The sequence below is a fragment of the Euprymna scolopes genome, chromosome 43 (genome assembly GCF_053919585.1).
Source record: "Euprymna scolopes isolate OS-2025 chromosome 43, ASM5391958v1, whole genome shotgun sequence".
Taxonomy (NCBI): domain Eukaryota; kingdom Metazoa; phylum Mollusca; class Cephalopoda; order Sepiida; family Sepiolidae; genus Euprymna; species Euprymna scolopes.
The window spans coordinates 20,980,229-21,001,934 of record NC_136524.1 but is presented as its reverse complement, the minus strand read 5'-3'; the positions used below and the strand labels follow the sequence as shown (position 1 = coordinate 21,001,934).

The 21,706-nt window shown below is 32.7% G+C and overlaps 1 protein-coding gene across 8 annotated transcripts in view; it reads right to left on the bottom strand.

Annotated features, from left to right (window-relative positions):
* LOC145268225 (neurobeachin-like) overlaps window positions 1-21,706 on the bottom strand; it is a 607,546-nt gene that overhangs the window by 266,128 nt on the left and 319,712 nt on the right. For all 8 annotated transcript variants that reach the window (XM_080123533.1, XM_080123540.1, XM_080123535.1 and 5 more), the window contains exons 24-28: window positions 18,249-18,510; window positions 13,589-13,987; window positions 12,406-12,864; window positions 4,825-5,324; window positions 1,699-2,096 (exon numbers count right to left, since the gene is read on the bottom strand). In XM_080123533.1, the coding sequence (XP_079979659.1) occupies window positions 1,699-2,096; window positions 4,825-5,324; window positions 12,406-12,864; window positions 13,589-13,987; window positions 18,249-18,510 (2,018 nt within the window). The remainder of the gene's footprint in view (window positions 1-1,698; window positions 2,097-4,824; window positions 5,325-12,405; window positions 12,865-13,588; window positions 13,988-18,248; window positions 18,511-21,706) is intronic.

Sequence of the window (21,706 nt, the reverse complement as noted above, 5' to 3'; positions counted from 1 at the left end):
TCATTGAAGAAAGATTGAAAAGGCAACCACCAAAACATATGGCAAAGCTCTGTAGAGTATGCACGTTAGTCACAGTAAATCAGTTCAGTTTCTTGAGAGTAAAATCTTTTAGACCTTATTCAATTTGAGAACCAATGATCCAGCAAGAGATAAAAAAAAAAAAACCCTCGGAGAATCGGCAGCAGATGTCTCCCACCCAGCAAAGTAGAAGTAATGACCAACCAAAAGAAGTTTACATCTCTTTAGATTATCTCAAGCAAGTCTTCACATCTTGCCCCAAAAGTAGGACGGACTATACATGATCAATTAAGATGATCAGAGCTGAGAAATTTCACTTGGAAACAAAGCAAGAAAAATGTTTGAAATTTGGGCCTAAAAATAATTAGTAGTCAGTCTGTCTCAGTCTCTCTCTCTCTCTCTACCTGAAGCATGTACTTAAGATAAATAATAACATATATTTTGGATCTAAATGATATTAATCATTGATTATTAATAATAGTCTCGGCTACAGATAACCTCATCGAGAATTACCAGCAAAGCTCTGCTCAGCAGAACCAACAATCAGCTCAAAGAAGTTTTCATATTTTTAAACCGTCTCAGAGAGAGAAATACAAGTAATACAAGAATTATGCAATAGTAATCTGAATCCTAAAGACCCGTTTAGATGATCTGATGACTCTAAAGAAAATTAAATCTATAGCGAGATGTGAGTAGTTGAGGAGAAATTAATGGTATGACCACAGTAAAAGAACGGATGAGAGTTCTTGGGTTAGTAGATGTTAAACAGTTGAGGTAGCAGGGTTGGTTCACATCGAAAGGCAAAGGAAAACGGGAAGAAATGATAAAGATGCACCTGAGAGAAATCCATTGTATCATTCTCATAGCGTTTCATGATAGACCCTTCCTTGGGATCGACATTGGTAATGGTCTGTTGGTTAGTAATAGTAGGAATTTTTTGAATTTACTTCATTGACTTCTTACTCTTCTAAATCATATTAGCACCTGCTGCTAATTGGTATCACCAAAGTTAACAAGGTGGAAACTGCATTTCTGAATTTTTTAGATGAGGATTGATTATCCATATTATTTGGAGTCTTTGGACTATTGTTCTCATCTTGAGTGTCATTTGCACAACGTTTTGCTCGATGTAATCTCAGATCTTCTTAGTGTATCTTGTCTAACTCGGAAATGTTTCTGTCAAACTTGGGAATCTGCATGGAATTTTGAATGGAAACGTTTATTTAATTCACGGGGGTAGCATGCTCTCATTCCATCAGCCATGACTGGATAGAAGCCCTAAGTAATTGGCAATTGTATTTTCGGTCGCCCACACTAAGTATTGAACCTTCAACTTTCAGAAGAAGACCACTTTTACAATTGAATTTTTCCAAGTATTCTATATTTTTCCAAGCATACTGCACCAGGTGACCTTGCGCAGAAAGATTCTTGAGTTCAACAAGATGCACCTGAAGAAGGTTGGAGATTACATTGAACAAAATGTTATGAAAATGACACTCAAAATGAAACTAATCTGAAAAATCCAAATCATATGCGAAAACCGCCACTTGTGATTGAATTAAATAACCATTGGCAGTAAACTTTATAACAAGGATTTTAAATCAAATTTGAAAATAAAATATTAAATTTCTGCAAAAACAAAAACAGCAAAAACAAAACAACCTAAAATGAAGTACTCACCTTTTCCAAACTTGAATATCAGTTTCAATAGAAAACAACAGATCTGAGAGTAACTTCTGATGAAGGTATGACCATCTGAATTCAGGAATCCTAAATGGTGGTGCTCTTGGTCCAGGACTGAAGAGGTGCCTACTTCCTGTGGGCCCTTGACTTCCCCTTCTTGAAGCATTATTTGGTGGTGGACGTGATTGGTATCTCCTGTTACCATCGGCAGGCTCATATGGACTTCCTGGAATGTGATCCATTCTGCCACGGGCAGTGGCTCCGGCTGGACTGGAAGTTTTGCTTTCAGAAGCATTTGAAGATGTATTAGTATTTTGGTATGTACGGGCTTGACTATGCTCTGCTTCCCCATATTTCCTATGATCAAGTTCTTGTTCATTTTCTGCAGGTGTCTCCTGAATATGAAGATTTGAATTTTAAAACATCTGGACAAAATATTTCAGACAAAAAGTTTTTAAAATATAACAGGATTATGTAGTTTGTTTGAAGCTCATGTGTATAATATATATATATATATATATATATATATATATATATATATATATATATAGAGAGAGAGAGAGAGAGAGAGAGAGAGAGAGAGAGAGAATTTATAGAAGGTTAATAACAATGTGAAAACATACAAGGTTGTAAAAAGTAAAACTGAATATTGAATCGCCAGGTGATTTCTTTTTATCTATTATATAAAGAGCAGTTGTGTCTATGTGTGTCTGTCTAGCTAAAAGTCTAAAACTACAAAACAAATCCCCACAAAGTTGGTATATTCTTGATCAACATTGTCCAGAATGAATATCTAAAGTTTAAAAAAATTATTCATACTTTTACCCTAAACGGGTGTAGATTGCATCAAGGGTGGCATCGGTTTTTGATCCATTTTATGTACAAGAGAGCTCAGATATTTTTATGAAGGAGTTATTTCCCGTATGCAGACATTTCTTGAGAATTCTATATAAAGGAGAGGTGTGTGCATGCATGTGTGTGTCCAGGGAGAAGAATGGGATGGGCAGAGGAAAAGAGGGGGTGGATAGAAAGAAGACGAGAAGATAGAGAGAGCTAAAGATATAGTGTCTATTTTTTTTTATCTCCACTTCATATGGATAGTGTTTTGTTTTTTGACGATTGCTAGACTGCTATTTTTTAAGGATTGCAGAAAATAAAAATTCTCTGCATGCCAAAAAATAAAAACAAACATAGCTACAAAAGGAGGAATATCTCTGAAATATTGTGATATTCTGGCATCATATATACAACTCTAGTGGCTGGGTAGAAATCTGGAAGCAAGTAAAATTTATTATATATTATCATGGCTGCCTGCTGTTTCCCACGGTAAAAAGATTTCTATCAAAACTTCTATCCCTCCACCTCTCTCTATCTTTATTTCTCTCTTTCCTCAAACTCCTCTTTCTCCTCAATCCTCTATCTTTTTACACACAACTCTTATTCTTTCTCTCTGCATCTGTCTCTCAAAAACAAAAAAAAAAAAAAAATATACACATGAGGAAGCGATAAAAAATAGAAACATTTCAGGGCAGTTGTCTGTATGTATTTGTATGTCCAGCTAAAACTCTAAGACTAAAAATCAAACACCCACAATGTTGGTATTTTCTTGATCAGCATTACTTTGGATGAATAATAACTAAGATTTAAAAAAATATATATTAATTCCTTTACCATAAACTGGCACAGATTTTATTGGGGTGAGGGTGGGGGTCTGTTTATACCAACTTAAGGAGAAATGTCTCCAATTTTTCTTTTTTGAAGGAGTTATTTCCTTTATGCCAACTAATTCTTTGAGTAATCTTTAAAAGTGTATATATGTCCAGAGAGAGGAATGGGCTGGGCAGAGAAGAAGGAGGAAGGAAGAAACTAGGAAAGAAAGTTGTCACAAAATATTATGATATTCCATTGTCACACATACAACTCTAGTGATTTAGCAGAAATCTGAAAGCAAGTAAGACTTATTAAAAAAACATTTGCTTTTTTTTTTTTTTTTAAATCACATTGTCATTCAGTATTTATTCTTATAATTTGAAATATCTGTGATGATGACAACCTCCTCTCTAATGAAACAATGGTGTTCTGCATATAGTCTGGTGCACTGCAGTGGATGCAGGCCTGGGCAGGTGATAAGGCGAGCTAGGTTTGCCCAGTTACCAGGATCATCCTCTCAGTGTTGCAGACAAAGTCATACAGAAAGGCAAGCAAATATAGTCGGAGCCAGTGCAGCTGCAGGAGTTGTCAGAAAGGTATTGCAGTGCTTCACCATCCATCTATCAGGACACTGGATTTTTTGTTGGGGTTTACTCCTTTAACCTTTGATTTTTCCAAGGCATCCATAAAGCAGTCTGGAATATCTATTATTATAGATGTTAGGTAAGCAACCGTTGAATTTCATAATCTATCTTATATTTCTCTAATTCTATCTGTCTGTCCATTCTATTTTTTCTTGGAAATTACTGGGCCGATTTGTATTTACCCAAAAAATCAATTGTTACGAAATCGAACAAAATTTAATGAATAGAATTCTGTTCTCTTTGTTGCCTTAGAAGTGATATTCATTTCATTTATTTTAAGGAGTTTTAGTCGACATTTAGTTTTACATTAAGAAGAAAGAGAAAACAATAAATAAAGTAAGCAATTCCATGCGGTCCTTCTCGTAAGACTATCAGTACTCAACACAAGAAAAAAGACTGGATGTGTGGGTAATGGATGAGAACGAAAAAATAATGAGGGATGGTGAAGAGAAGGAATGTGGATAAGCAGCCATGTAACTCTCGATTCCTTTATTTAGTCCTTTAGTCCTCACATTCTACGAGCGATATTTCTAACAAAGGGGAGAGAATTGCTGTTTTCTGGGTCAGATTTTATACATCTAACACTGGCTGGTTTTTGATCTTGAAGCGATTTTTTTTTAAATCCTTACATCAAGTGGCGTCATGCTTTGTCTGAAATGAATATCACTTTTAAATCAACAAAGATAACAGAATTATATTTATGATATCTTGTCTGATCTGGCAAGGATTCATTTTTTGGTAAATATGAATTTCATAAAAAGAAAGAAAAAGACTGCAGGAATTCTATGTCTAAGACAACTATGAAATAAAATGATAATTTTATACTTACAAGATTATAGTTTCCTCCTTCCGCTTCATTAACGTCATCACAATCTTGATCTTCATAGTCCGCATCTTCTGCAGCAAGAGATGGATTTTCCACATCATATTCCACTTCTGCACCCCCCGTGTGGTAAATGACATGGCCATCTTCATCTGGATACTGGTAAACTAATCGACCATCTTCAGTTTGGTAAATCATTTGCTCATCCTCGGTGATAATCAAATGAATCATTTCACCATTTTGGGTGTAATAACCTGTTGGTCCAGGCCGTGTTTCATATTCAAGTCCTGGCATGTACGTTTCTTGCTCTTCCTGTTTGGATTCATAAGAGATAGAACTTTTATCCTGGCCATTCTCATCAATGGCATCCACATTTTCTTTGCTATCATCTCTTTCAGAATTATGAGCATCACCATCCTGGTCAGCATCCTCGGAAATGTTATTCTCTTCTGTGACCTCTTCACTTTTATTTTCATCTTTTTCATTTGCTTCCTTAGTTTCATCAGCTGAAAAAAAAAAATATAAATAATAACAAGATGTTAAAACATTCAGAATTTAGATTCTTTATTAAGAATAATATCTGAATATCTGTTAAAAAGAAAATATTTGAAACAGACATCATCATTATCTGTTCAAGATCTGTTTTACAACAGTTAGTATAATCAAGGAAGCAGAAGACAGGGAAGGAATTTCAAAATCTAGTAGGCCAAAGGAAGAAACTACTAGATAGAACGCTTTCTGGTGCCTCAACAGTGAAGGGGCAGAATGTTGCTGCTTGTCAGATTAGTTTGAAGTATGTATGTCACGGGAGGCATAAGTTCTATGAGTTCATCAAATTTCATTAAAGTAAAACATGCACAGGGATGCAATGTTGTGGTGATGGGACAGGAGTTGGAGCTTGGATGATAGTGAGGGACTTTTTTTTTTTTACCCTGTCCAAAGATGAAAGACTAGTGGTAGATGTTCCAGCCCAGATGTGGTAACAATACCCCATGCATGACTTTTAGAAACTGCTTTTTAAACTAACCTAGATTCTTGGCCAGAATTTCTCTAAAAGAAAATTTCTAAAAGAAACAAAAATAAAAATAAAAAAGTCTTCATGATATATATATATATATATACCCATCATGAAACGAAAATATCACACTCCAAAAATCATCAAAAATTCCCATTAATCCTTCAAAAATGATTTTCTTTATAAAAATAAAACTACTTTATTAATTTACAAATTAATAAAGTAGTTTTATTTTTATAAAGAAAATCATTTTTGAAGGATTAATGGGAATTTTTAGACATTACAATATAAATCTTGCAAGTTTGAATTATGTTTAATTATCTCCCTTTATTTTTTTTAACAATTGTTTTCAAAATAGCGGGCAAGACAGATGTTAGTTATAAAATTTAGTTTTCTTATTTAAAAATAAAACTACTTGATCAATTTATGTGATTTTTGGAATATGATATTTTCGTTTTGTCATGGTTATGAACCTCTTACAGACTTTTCTTTATTTTTGTTTTTTAATATAGGAAGATTTTTGGACAAGAACCATAACCTACCTCTGACCAGGTCTTTATTTATCCTTTTCTCATGTTTTCCTTAACCTAATGCAATACACAAGGGTTTAAACGGAAGAAAGTAATAAGGACATTGTGCAGAAAGGATAAGCATGGAGAGAAAGAGGGATAAAGTGTCGTTGCCCTTAAGTAATCCAATTAACCAAATTTACACTTCTAACAACTACTGTACACTCTTTAACCCTTATCCTCGAGTGGCCTCCAGGCCTTGACAAGTGGTGATTCCTTTAAAAAAAAAAAAAAAACTGGCCCAAGATAGGTTAGTTTGAAAGTCAATTTCTTAAAGCTGTCCAACACATGCCAACATGTAAAACAGACATTGAATTGAATATGATGAGTATGATGATGATGGTGATCATGATGGTTATGTAGGCTTCTTGAATCATTGTTCCTTGTTCAATTACATTCCTTTGGATTATTAGTGGGATTGCAGATCAGTTAAAAATACATGATGTATGAGTAAAAATGTGTCATTATCGTAGCCGTCATAATATTAAGAAAGCCAAGGAACTAAAGTCATATAACCTGCTGACGTCATTGAATTTGCTCTATTGAATCTGGTCATGGATCCTAATGATCCAAGTGACCGAAAGTAGATAATGTCTAATGACAAAACCGAAAGATAGATAACTATTTTCGGAGATTTAGTGTTAAAGAGTGTACAGTAGTCGTTAGAAGTGTAAATTTGGTTAATTGGATTACTTAAGGGCACCGTACTGTATATCGATACTCTATGGCTGACTGGGATAGCTTCCGTACATTCATATCTGATTTACCTCTGCACTCCATGTTTAAAAAGGAAATGTCTTCTATAGTATCAGACCTGACCGAATGGTTAATTGTAGGCATAGACAGATTCATACCATCTAAAAAATTCCAACAAAAACCTAACAGCCAGCCATGGTTCTCCCCAGAATGTGCTGCTGGTATCGCGCACAGAAATCACTTTTTCCATAGCTACCAACGTAATAGATGCACTGAAACTAAAGCTGCTTTCAGGACTGCCAGTAACCACTGTAAAAGTGTAATAAAAAATGCAAGAGAGCTATATGCCCAGTCTGTTAAATTCAAAGTAGCTGATCAGCGGCTTGATTCCCACCAGTTTTGGCAAATAACAAATAGGATCCTGAACAGAAGTGTGCGTTCTATCCCAACCATTATCAATGGACCAGAGGTCATCTCGTCAGCATCAGACAAGGCCAAACTATTTGCAAAGAACTTTGAAGCTAATTCTACCCTATGCGACGAAGGCCATCAACTCCCCATATTTCCTCCTATAACACAGAACACGTGGTGACCACTGTGTAAAAAAAAAAAAAAATGTAGAAAAGCCAAAAAATGAAAAGAAGGTTAAAAATTCAAATAACAAATGAATGTTACCAAAAGCAAGATAAGTTACTCTTCTACCTACCTAGATAAGTTTTGTGTGTTTTAATAGATTCTAAAACTTTTATTTGGTTTGAAAAATAACTAGTGTTGGACTGCTAGGTTAAAAAGGCAATCAAGATGGCTGATGAAAACATGCTGTCTGTGGAGCATCAAAAATGGTTCAAAATTCGAAAAATTCAACAAAATACTGATAGAAATCCACCCAATAAGCGTTAGGAAATATTATGACACTTATTGAGTGGATTTCTATGAGTATTTTGTTGATTTATTTTTAATTTTCTATCATTTTTAACGCTCTGAAGACATGTTTTCGTCAGTTGTTACATTTGGATACATGTAATTTGTAATTGAAAGAGAGAATTTCTTACCAAGTGATTATAAAAAGTAAGATTTTTTAAAGTTTAATTATTAGTAACATTTGAAATTTCATAAGGATATTAAAAAAAAAAAGTACCATCGTATATATTAATTATTTATCAAATAAAATGTTAAATGATTTTTTATTATTATTACAGTTTATTATATTTTTTAACCATATGCTTATTAGTGTCAAATAAAAAAAAGCACAAAGACTGCTGAAAAATGTTTTTTTTTAATCTCACAAAGAGAATGACAACATCAGTAAAAAAAATAATCAGAAAAACAAAATTCAAACTCTTAAATTCTATAACAGAATTTTGTAATGTTTTAATAGTTAATGTCTGAAACATTTCTGCACTAACTTTTATATTAACATTATTTGTTTTAATTTAATTTGCTTTTATTTTTGTTAACTTATTTGTTTTTCAGTTAAACTAATTTATTGTTCAATTTTGTTTTAAAACTTATTTATTGATAGTTTTGATTTTAAAAAATATACTGTTTGCTTTGATTTATAAAAAATGTTTGCTTTGATTTTTGTTTGCTTTGATTTATAAAAAAATTTATTGTTGTTTGCCTTACTTTAAAAAAAATATTTATTGTCTGATTTTATATTTCATGCTTTGCAGCATTTGTCTTCTGCTTCAAACATACATAATTTTACATGCATAATTTTTTATATTTTGAATAAAGTTCATTTTTAGTACAAATCGAATTGTGTCCATTTTCTTTTCTTCTTTTTAAATGTAATTTATGAGTAAATAAGGAAGTTATTTTAGTCTTTAAAATCCATGAAACAATGAAATTTTTAATTACTTTTAACGCATAAACACACAACTTCTCTGTTTTAAATTCTTTTTATTGTTATTAATATTGAATGAGTTTTAGTACAGAATCACCATGTTCTCTATTTTTATCTTGGCACTTGTACAGTTTAATCAAGACATTAAAAAATGAAAAATCGAAAAAAGGTTATATTGTACGTATCTGTTATGGAACGAATTTCTCCCCCCAAAAAATTTCACTTAATTTCATGAGGTAGTTTTTTTTTACAGCGAAAAAACAATTTGTTATAATACCGAGCAAAAGGTTTTATTTTTAGGAAGAAAAGCTAGTATTAAAAATGGGGAGGGAGTATCGGCGCTTTACATTGAGTTATCCCCCCCCCCATGGCGTGTTCAATAAATTCCATAATGGCTGACTTCAACGCGCTCTCATAAAAACGTGTCTTTCCACTGTAAAATAAAAAACTACTCAATCAAATTAAGTGATATTTTTTTTCGGAGATCTTCAGTCCAAAACGGATGCATACAATATAAACTTTTTTTCGATATTTTCATTTTTTAATGTTTTGATTAAACTGTACAAGTACCTTTCTCCTTTTTGATGCAATTTTTAGATTTTCTAACATTTTTTGTAAAAGTCTTTTATTCATTATCGACAGTCTGACTTGGACAGATCTTGCTTGCTAGCACCTCAGCGATGACATCATTTTTCAGTTCACAGGCCTTAATGACATATATTACAAAGGCTACAGTTCACCTTCATCATCCTGTTTTTAAGAAATTACTCTGTTAATAAAACCACTTTTGATCTGCAATGGCTCCATCATAATGATTATTCCATGATCAAGTTGACATGCATCTGCAAACTGGAGGAGGATCTGTTTAACGATTATGCTTCATCAGAAACTTGGTATAAGGGGTAGATTATGGATGCTGTGCATGCTTGGCAGCTCAACAGGTTCAGCCATGTACAGCCACCTCTTGAATCAACTCCATAACATGTCTGGATATTACACCCACTACGGGTTTTATTATTTATTAGCGAGGGGTACCCAGCGTTGCCCAGGTGTTTGTAGGGGTGTGTGGTGTTAAATAAAAAAGAAGCCGGGGGGAAGGGGGGTCTGAGGCGAAGTTTGAAAATAAAATCGGCCAGCCAGAAGTGAAAGATGTTTGAAAGTCGTCGAGTGTTACGGCGACGACGATGTAAGCATTGTTATAAGTGAAGTAAGAAAAGAAAACAACATTTTAATTAAGCGTAGGGGGTAAAACACAAAAAAAATAACGTGAAAAATGGCTTAAATAATACAGGGTTCAATATTTAAATTTAAAAAATCGAAAAAAAAAAAACATCTCACACCACGATTCGAACCCAAAACGTTTAGATAATGAACCAAGGCCTTAACTACCTACGCTGAAGCGGCGTATATAAAGTTTGATCGGTTTATCAACTATTTAAAGTAAATCAAGTCACGACGTCATGCCGTCATCTGACGCATGCGTTGTTGACCCTCCCCCCTGTCGAATCTGTCTAGACATCTCTCTCTCTCACTCTCTCTCACTGTCTCTCTCTCTCACTTCGTCTGCCTTACTCTAAAGACTGGAAAATGGCGTCTGGCTGTTTTTATTTTAAAAAAAACTTTCATCGTTAATATTTTTTGTAAGTGTATTTTATTTTTTAATTCACTTTTTTTTACTTTATTTTTCGTTTAACTATCGTATCTACCTATTTTGAATGTGGTAATAACTTTGGTAACATTACCATAGCGTAGAAGTTCATAGTTTAGCTTTAATTAAATTTTTTTTTACCGATAACAACATTTTAAATTGTAAATTCAGACCGCCATTAGAGGTTTCTGACGTCAAAATCACGTGACATGACTCAGCGGGTTTTAAATACAAGTTGACCCAAAATAAACGGCCGCGTGTATACTTTATGTAGAAGAGTTGGCGGCCGTATTTTTTGGGGCAGTTATAAATCGATTTAAAAACATGTAATGTTTAACATTAAAATGTCACTTTTTTGGCCCCCCCCCCTGCAGAAAATCAATCAGTTGACGCACTTCTGATGGTCACTTTGGGTCAATTTTTCGATATTTGTCGTCCGGAAGGTGGGGCTTTCATATGAGACCAGGTTTGTGAATTTTTGTTGTGTCTGTCAAAAGTTTTTAGCAGACACACAAACATACAAACATACATACATATTCGCTTTTATATATATAGAAGATGAGTGACCGTTTCAGGCAAGACAAATCTACAACTATGTATGATAACTGCTCCTGCTGCTTCTCTATTTGTGCAACTTAGGCACATCATTATTAACTTGTGACAACAAACAATCGTTGATTGTGTAGTCAAACAATCACAGCACATGAACAACAAAACAGAGTTAGTTACCTCATTAAAACCTCAAAAGATATTTGCCAAAAATAAACTCAATACTTTTAAGCCTGAAAAAAAAAAAAAAAAAAAAAGACCTGAATGAAAAGCAATCGATTTTAATTTAGATGAACTGGCTTGAGTGCGTAGGAAATAACTCAATTGCATGCAACATAACTGATATCCTTTTCTCAGATTGAACAGCATGCTCAGTGTTTCAGGTGGTTCAGTTATGCATGCCACCTCTTTAATCAACTCCATAACATTCTTGGATATTGCAGGCTCTAAGAAGTGTGGTAGATTGAAGAAGACCTAGCTTAAGAGCATAAGAAGTGATATGACTAAATGTCAATCACATTGAAGCAAGCATGAGATGTTGCCTGATTTGCAGCAGGATAAATGTTAAATCATGATGATGATGATAATAATGATGATTAAATTTATTGAATAAACTAGCTGTATATACCCAGCATTGCCAGGTGGAAATGTGCAGGATGAGGGTCAAATCACATATTAGTTAAGATACACAGAACATCATAACTTCTTACAATTTTCCTGAAAGTAGATCACATGTTGCATTTATGGAAACCAAAAATGCATCCATCTTCATCTATGAAAATTTAACGGGAAATAACTCCCATAGTTTACAGGGGAAATAACTCTCAAAGCTTAAATAAACTTACTTTCGTTTTTAAAGGTAACTAGTGTCAGGATATAATAATTGAAAATGAATAAAATTAAATATAAACTAAATAAAAAATAAATCAAATAAATCAACTTTAAATAATATTTCCAAACAGAACAATGAAAATAATTCTATTTCTACAAACAATAACATGGAGTTAATTATTAAAATAGATTTTCTTTAATGTAATATGCAAATAAGGTTACTTTTTGAATATAGATTTCCTTTGAATAAATAGTATATATAGAAATCACGCTAGAATGAAAGTGTGTAAAAGTCAATTTTTAGTATGAAAATTAATTTGTGAAACAGTCTACCTTTTGTACATATTAATCAAATTGTGTACAAACAAACAGACAGACAGGAATACAATTTTATTATAATAGATATTAACAATTTCATAAAGAAAAAAATTACCTTGTGTTTGGACGGTATCATCTTTTTTGTCTTTTGAATCTTCATCATTACAGACAGTCTGATCATTTTCAGTAAGTTTTTCATTTTCATTCTTTTCTTCTTCATTTTCCTTCTCTACATCATTTTCTTCTTCCTTTTCTTTCTTTTCATTATTTTCTTCCTCCTTTTCTTTTTTTTCTTTAGTTATTTCCCTTTTCTCCTTTTCATTCTCAATTTTGTTGTTATCCTCTTTAATATCTTGTGCTTTTGTTTCTTCTTCCTTAATAACACTTTCTTCTAAATCGCCATTATCTTTGGTGACAGACTCTTCATCTTTTTTGGGTTCTCCATCTTCTTTCTCATCCGATTTCTTACTTGCATCCGGTTCGCCATCAGCCTTCAAGTCAGAATCATTTGTTTCGTTGTCAACCTTTTCAGATTCTTTAACATCTTTTTTGTCGTTAACATCAAAAAAATCATCTACAAAAAAAAAAAATATAAATAAAATAAAATTATAGAATTACTCAATGAATTATTCAAGTGGATACACTGCGGAGTTTAACTCCGATTGAGAATATACGAAGGAAGAATTCCTAAAAATTCAAAACCAGAAAGGGAGATTACTCATTTTAGATTGAAGAATATACTAGAATTATATACCTTATGCACAAACAAATAAAAAATTAAAAACTCAAATTACTTCACTGTATCCTGGCTAATGCCGGACAGCTACAGATAGTGCAACTTTAGAGATATTTTGTACATAATGCCCATGCATGGAGTATTGTTGCCAAATTTAGGATGGTGCATCCACCACTAGTCTCTCCCTCTTAGATAGGGTCCAAAATTTAATAGATCCATCTCTTGCATTGCTCCAATGCTGCATCCCTGTGCCTGTTTTACAAATATTTTAATGGAATGTGCCCTGATGAACTCATATCACTTGTGCCCCCTCAACTCTATTTCACTGACCTGCTTTCCAGCTGACTACACTATTCTTCAAGTCCAATGTAAACAATTTTTTGTTGAGCCCCTCTAAATAATCCATTTCTACCTCATTTCCACTACTAACTATTAATACGCTGTTGTCTCAGTGACTACTGTACACTCATTAACCCTTATTCTCGAGTGGCCTTTAGGCTTTGATAAGTGGTGATTCCCATGTAAAAAAAATAAACAAAAAAAAACTTTTTGCAGGGCTTACCATTAGGCTGTTCTTTTTTCTCACCCTCTTCATTAGTCTGAGAATCTGACATTTTTACATTTTCTGGTTGTCCATCACATTTTATTTCAGTTTCTTCTTCTTTGTTCTCTGGTAATCCATCAGATTTTTCTTCTGGAGTCTCTGGAAATCCATCAGATTTTTCTTCTGGGGTCTCTGGAAATCCATCACAGTCTTCTTTTTTTATTTCTGCTTCCATATCTTGCTTTTCTAACATTTCTTCTTTACGATCAATTTCTTCAGCTTCGTCTTTGACCGATTCAGCTGATTCTATTTTCTCACTTTTAATTTCTTCATTAATTGTGCCATCAGTTGGTAAGTTAGTTTCTTTTTCTTCAATTCCATAAGTTTTTTCTTCTTTTTCTTGGCCTTCTAATACATCTGAAGAGAGAAAGAAAAACAATATATCATCAAACATTTCTTGATTAAATTTCACAGAAAAAAGCATTTACAATATTACAGGTAAAGAATTACTTTAAATAGACAAACAAGCGTAGTTAAAATCAAGTCAGTATAGTGAAATTACATTTCTAAATTTTTGAGATAAGGATTGGTTATTCGTATTATTTGGATTCTTCAGATTACTATTCTCATCTTGCTTGTTATTTTCACAATATTTCAGCTGATGAAACCTCTGACCTTCTTCAGGTATATCTTGTCAAACTCTGGAATGTTTCTGCCCAACTTGGGAATCTGAATTTTGAATGGAACTATTTATTTACTTCACGGGAGTAGCAGGCTCTTGTTCTGTCAGCCTTGACTGGATAATAATACGAATAGTGAAATTCTTTTCACTTTCCAGTTACGATATCTTATTTTGATAAAATTTGAATGAAAACAAAATTTAACCATTTCTCTTTATAAATGTATAATTCTCTCTCTTATTATTATCAGAATATTTCAAGTAAGATTACTATTTTCAGTGATGATGTGATTTTTTTGTTTTTTTTAACCAAAAAAAATGTTGGTGCTTTTTAAGCTTTATGAAGATATTCTGATTTTAAAGAAAAGGGCCACTGATCAATATAGGATTTTAAGTTTTCTTTTAAAAAAATCAAACTTCAATCAATTAAATGCTAAAAGTTTTTGGCTCATCATCAAATGGTATTTCCATCACATGATCCTGAGTTTGTTTTTTTTATTATCAAGTTACTATGAAAGAAAAATAATTTAATCTCTAATTATGAATCAAATTATGATTCAATGTGTTAGCTGTTAAAATGAATTTTGAAGTTGAACTTTATGTTATTTTTGCACATTATTTATTTATTTTTTACATGGTGGTCACCACTTATCAAGGCCCAGAAGCCACTTAGGGATAAGGGTTATTGCAAGTACAGTACGTTAGTGTGGAGATTTGATGAAGTGTTTACTTAAGGGGCGGTTCATTATTGAGAGGTAATGAGATTTTGCCCAATGTTTTTGCTGATAATTTTGATGATTAATTTTCATTTAACATTTGTAAAAATTTTCACTCTTTAATTGCCTTCAAGACTTCTCTAATTGACAAATGATTTGAATAGAATTTCGATCGTTAACTGAAATATCAAAATAAATTTGATGCCATTATTTGTTTTACACAGATCTATGCGTCCACATTAAAAGGTTTTTGTTTTATTTATTTTCATGTTTTTCTCCTTTATTAAACTATGGTCATAAAAACCATTAGCAATAGAAAGAGACTATTAAGCTAATTAGGAAATGCATAAAACTTATTGTCCAATTTCTACTGTGCACTCTTTAACCCTTATCCTTGAGTGGCCTCTTGGCCTTGATGATGTGGTGATGCCTATGTAAAAAAAAAAAAAAAAAAAAAAAAATTAGGAACATCACAATAGTTAGACAATACAAAACTTTGAAAATGTGACAGTGATATATCATGTTCATTTACACAATTCTGAGGCAGCACGTTCAGGACTGCAGAACACAAGGAGATTGCCGGTAGATCTCTGAGCAAAAACTGGTATGATTATGCAGAGGGTTTAACGTAAATGTATATCGTCACAGGTTTGGTTTGTTCAGCCACAATACGGGGAAATATTTAAGCACTGTGGTGGGGCAAGGACCATGAAATAATCTGTAGGGTACAGAAGCAGGGTGATATTAGATATATTAGATACTAACGGGGTGGCTGGCATTACCTGAGTGTTTGTAGGTGTGCGTTGAGCACAAACATTTTTTTTTTAAATAAATGTTAGTAGGGAGGGAGGCTCGAACCCATGATGAACCTGTGACGCAAAGATGGAAAAGAAAGTGAAAGAAAACGTGACATCTTACCGCTAAGCTATGAGGCCATAGCAAGTGAAAAGCGTTGAAATTTAGCGATGTCAATCAAAAAGTTGACTTACTAACGGTGCAGAAATAAACGTTGGCTGAAGGCCAGTTCAGCTTTCCACTGTTTCATTTATTTGTTTCACCACAATGTTGGGGAAACCAAGCTCCTCCCAAAAAAGACGAGCTTTCAAATGAATAGCAATTGTCTGATATGAAGGGTTTTCCCTACATGGATCAAAACTAATTGCCTTCAAGAAGTGTAACCACAAAGGCCAGCAAGCAGATTTTATTCAATTCAGTTTCGCTGGATGGAATAGCGTGAATTTTATAAAAAGTCGATGTAAATAAATGTAGACATGACATCCCTTTGCAAATCATAGATATTATAATCTAGGGAGTATATAAAAAGTTCTAAAGAATAGTACCCCCCTCCCCCGAGAAGCCTAGCGAAAAAAGCCTTTGCTGGATATGCTTTGTTGGAATTGAACAACAGATTCCATGTCAATGTTACTTTTTAAGTTCTTTTCAACTAAAAAAAAATCTTATGTAATAAGCATACTAAAACCATTATTCCAAAATATCAGTCCTCTGTTTACCCTTTTATGAGTTGGGAATTTGTGTTACGTATTAAATGTTCAAGGATAAACTGTCTGGCAAGTTAGATCAGTATAATGAGTAAATATAAGAAAGAAAATGGATAATGAATCACATCATCAGGGAAAGAAGAAGAGAATTGCTAATCTGTCAGCAACTATGGCTCTTGAATCAGAATAGAGTTTCTTATTTTCATGAGGATTGGGAATATATTTGCATGAAAAGAAATGATGTGAGAATGATATGATGGGTGTGTAGTCTGAGTTTTAAAGATAGGTTTAGACCTGATGACATCAGAGGAAGACTACATCTGGATAGTATAGGAAGGTGTGCAGAACAGGAAACTTTGATGGTATGGTCATGTTGAACGAATGGATGAGTTCTTTGGTAAGGAGATGTAATACAGCATAATCACATTGACACATCAGTTTCCATTAGATCATCAAAGTTAAGTGATGTTGAGTCTGGTCAATACTAAAATTGGTGACAATTTGATAATACCAGGTGTTGTATGTGTTCGGAGTTTGGAGAGAGATTGGCACCACCAGGTTATTCGTACCCAAAATATGTTGCATGCAATAATGCATCCCCCTCCTTCTCGACCCCGGAGAGTTAAGCGACTTTGGGTAGGATTGGAAGTAGATGCATGCAAGTTTTAAAAACAAGTTTAGATCTGATGACATCAGAGGATTAAATCTGGACAGTATAGAAAGGTATTCAGAGCAAGAGACTTTGATGGTATGGTCATGTTGAACAAATGGATGAGTTCTTTGATAAGTAGATTTAATACGGCATAATCATGTTGACACATTGGTTCCCATTAGATTGCCAAAGTTAAGTGGCACCGAGTCTGGTCAATACTATAACGAGTGACTATTTGGTAACACCAGATGCTGTATGTGGAATCTGGAGAGAGATTGACGCCACCAGGCTATTCTTGCCAAAGACACACTGTATGAAATAATGTAGCACTAACCTCATGATCTTAGAGGGTTAAGGGACATTGGATTGGAAGTAGATGTAGAACAGTTGTGGTAGCAGATTCAGATGATGTCAGAGGAAGATTAAATCGAGACAGGATAGGTAGCTATGAGTAGAATAGGATTTTTTGCTGGTTTGGTTACATTGAATGAATAGACAAAAGTTATTAAGTAGTATATGTAGAACAGTTGAAGTAACAGGATTAGTTGGCAAGGGATGAATAAATAAAATATGAGAGGAAGTGATAAAGGCGGATTTGAGAAAAGAAGGATAAATACCTGGCCAGAGATAGTATAAAAGTCAATTTCTAAAAGATGTCCAACAAATGTAAAACAAATGTGGAGCCGATGATGAGGATTAATGGATGAGAGTACTGATAGGACAATTGAGATAGCAAGGTCAGTTCACGAGAAGGAAGTGAGAAGAATAGAGTTCAGAGAAAGATGGATAAATAAATACCTGACCAGAGATAGTCTAGTAATTGTTATAGCGATAAAAGGGGAATAATTCTAAATAAAGAAAGTAAGAGTCATCGACCTTTATAGATCCTTAAAAAGACTAGAATCCTAGAGAGGGGCCGAGGAGGACAATGTGGTGGCTTTGCTTGACGCTAAATATCGTAAATAATTCAAGGTTTCTGCTGTGAGTAAATTGTGTTTTGTCTACTTGTTCTATGCTACCCAATGATCCTGACATTAGAATTTCTCCAAACACAATAGTAATAAATTTTTAAAAGTCGTCCAATACATGCCAGTATGTAAATGATTATTCTTAATGATTTAATGAGCATTACCTTGTCTAATATCTTCATTTTTCTGGATGTCAGAATTCCTCTTGGATTCCTCCTCTTTAATTTCTTTTTCAGATATTTCCGATATTTGGACAGAACTTTTTGGCAGAGAATTAGAATTTTGAATTGTTTCATCTGAAACTCCTGATATCGTGCTGATTGGGTATTGCCTTCTTTCCTGTGGATCAGTGACATTGTCAACTCTCTGTCTTTCATATTGCTGATACATTTTCGACATGTGGATCCGGAAGTCTTCGTATGCAACCTAAATGAAAAATAAGGTGTTTATTTAAGATTCATGAAAAATAAAATATTTGGTTTTTGTTCAGAATTCCTGCTATATTAAAAAACAAAACTAAAGAAAAAACTGTATGATGCACATGAAAAAATGAAAATATCATATTCCAAAAATTAGGTAATTTTATCAAGTAGTTTTATTTTTATAAAGGAAATAATTTTTAAGTGATTAATTGGAATTTGTAGGCATTACGACATAATTCTTGCATATTTGAATTGTTGAGTTATTTTTTATTTTTAGATTGTTTTCAAAATGGCAGACAAAACACTTGCTCTTAGGTTACTCATAAAATTTTATTTTCTTATTAAAAAATAAAACTGATCAATCTACGTACATCATATAGATTTTTTTCAAAATTTTATTATTAATATAGGGAATTCCGGGTAAGAACCAAATATTTATTAGCAACCCTTTATACATAATCTAAAACACTTTCAAAGATCATAAAAACAATATTAAAAACCAGGATTAGAGTCAAATGAACCTACAATGAATGCATGCAATTTGGGATATTTAAAAACATTTCAGATTTTATTGTCATGCAGAAAATTTATTTATACATCTATTGCAAAGCAAAAAAAAAAAGAAAAGATTTTTAATTGCTATTTAAATATTTGAAGGCTGTAAAGAATATCAGTCTAAATGATGTAGCAATATCAACGACGATAGGGACAATCATCCACAGAAAAGTAATATAATTTTTTTTAATTGTCATTTAAAATTTTAGTAATTGTCTCTTGTATTTTTTTTTATCTTTAATAAATTTTCGAAAAAAGAAAAAAATTAGACATAAAACATAACTCAGCTGACTGCTTATTTGACTCCAGAATGAAGGAGTTGACCCATGTTTCATCTATTGTTAAATATTGATGCAAAAAATCCTTTTTGTTGTGTTGAAACATTTTTAATCATCAACAAATTTGTTGTTTTTGATCAACTGTGAGCAAATGCAGTACCCACTTTGAACTCTTAGTCAAAACTCAACATTATTCATCAACATAGCCTCCTTCTTAGATGATACACTGATTCCAATGCTTCTCCAACAATTTGATGCCTTTTTTTATTTGAACGACTTTCTTTGGCATCAAAATATGTTTCAGTCTCAGATCTCACTTCTTTATTAGAGCATTCTTTCGGGATCTGCAAACAGATAGTGGTCACTTGGATCAGATTTAGAGAATAGAGTAGTATAGAAATTTGAAGTGAAATTCATATAATTTTTATTGACTTGCAACACAGTACATTAACTTTGTGACATAACACTTTCTTCTAACATTTGTGGCCATTTTTATTGATTTCTTTCTTTAAACATGCCAATATAGCTCACACCAACAATAGTTCTTCGTTTGTCCATGGTAACCAATGAACAAAATACTTTGAACATCCCAAATTTGCATTCACACAAAAACTCTTTTTGTTTTGAAACAGTTGTAAATAAAACTTTCCATTGTCAACATTGTTTTTTAATTGACTATGAGCAAATGCAGAACCCACATTGAATGCAACTTAAAAATAATCATGGAAAATGGTGAATACACTGCCTTCTGATATATTCAACTCTTCTGTTGTTTCAAGTTCAGCTTTAATAAACCATTGCACACTATTTCTTTCGACTGTTAATGACTCAAGTCTTTTGTTTTAATTAATAGATGATGAACGACACATATCGTAGTAGTGGTTAATCTACTTGGGTTGAAGAATTTCTCATGCTTTGGTTTGCACTAACAAAAAACAGTTCTTACCATTCAGTTAACATAAAAACAGTTCTTACCATTCAGTTAACATAAAAACAGTTCTTACCATTCAGTTAACATAAAAACAGTTCTTACCATTCAGTTAACATAAAAAAAAAGTGTGTTTTAAATGTTAAAAGCTTAATTTCTTGTGAATAACGCTTACATCAGTTACATTTTACTTTATTTGGAAAATAAATTTAATCATAAAATATTATCTTCATTCTAATGTTTATTGCTTAAGACATTAAATTTGTATATATTCTCCATCTTAATTTAGTTATCCATTCTTTAAATCAAAAGCTGGTTTTTGCATAAATATATCCCACACTATTGGCCATTCTCCAATCTCTGTCCCATCATGGCAATGTAGCAACCCTGTGCTTGTTTTACAAGTATTTAATGGCATATGCACTGCTGAACTACTAGCACTTGTGTCCCCTCATCATACATACTTTCAACTAACCCACCAAGCATCAAAATCTCACTTTCACTATAGAGGTCCTTAGATATTAGAAAGCCTTCTACTCTAGTAGTTTAATCCCTTGTACTACTAGACTTTGGAATTCCTTCCCTGTTTCCTTGAATGTACAAACCTGCAGAAGTTTAAATGCAATAGGAACAGATATATTACTGCTCAATTCCCAACAGTCCCTATACAACACAATTCAAATAGGAACCTACGTTTCAAGTGGCATTATGCTACGTTTGGGAGCTGCCAGATCTCCTTTTAAGGTGAAAGTGTGCCAAAAAAATAAGTAATCACATACTCTTTTAATTAAACATTGATCTTTTTAAAGATATTACTTAGAAAATTTACTTCATACTCTTGTTCTAATCAAATATCATTTTACTTCAATTGTATATCAGACATGTATTTACTCTTCACCATAAAAAAAAACATGAAAATCATCTCTACATTAAGTACATTGTTTGATTTATTAAAATGATTGATTTAAATGATTTATAGAATCAATATATGAAGTTCTACTTTACTGAATAAAAATATATCGATCTCTCTCTTCTTTTGCATGCTGTAAAAATTTTGAGTTTCAACTAAATCATTTTTAAATGTTCACATATAATTATTACATACCTATATGTATGTACATTAATTATATATATATACACACACACGCATTTAATTATTTATATACCTATATATACCTACATTAATATGCATTTATTTAGATATATAATATATATGTATATACACACATTTAATTATTTATATACCTATATACATATATATTTCTTAAATTAAATTTCATATATATAAGTAGTAATAATAGTTTGTGTAAGCTGTATCGCCTGAAGAGGTCTCTAGTTTCTAATAATTAGCTGACTGAAACATGCTCATGAGTGCGTAGCAACGTATTAATGCTTATGTAAAAACAAACAGAAAGTACATCTTGCCCTATTCGGTATTG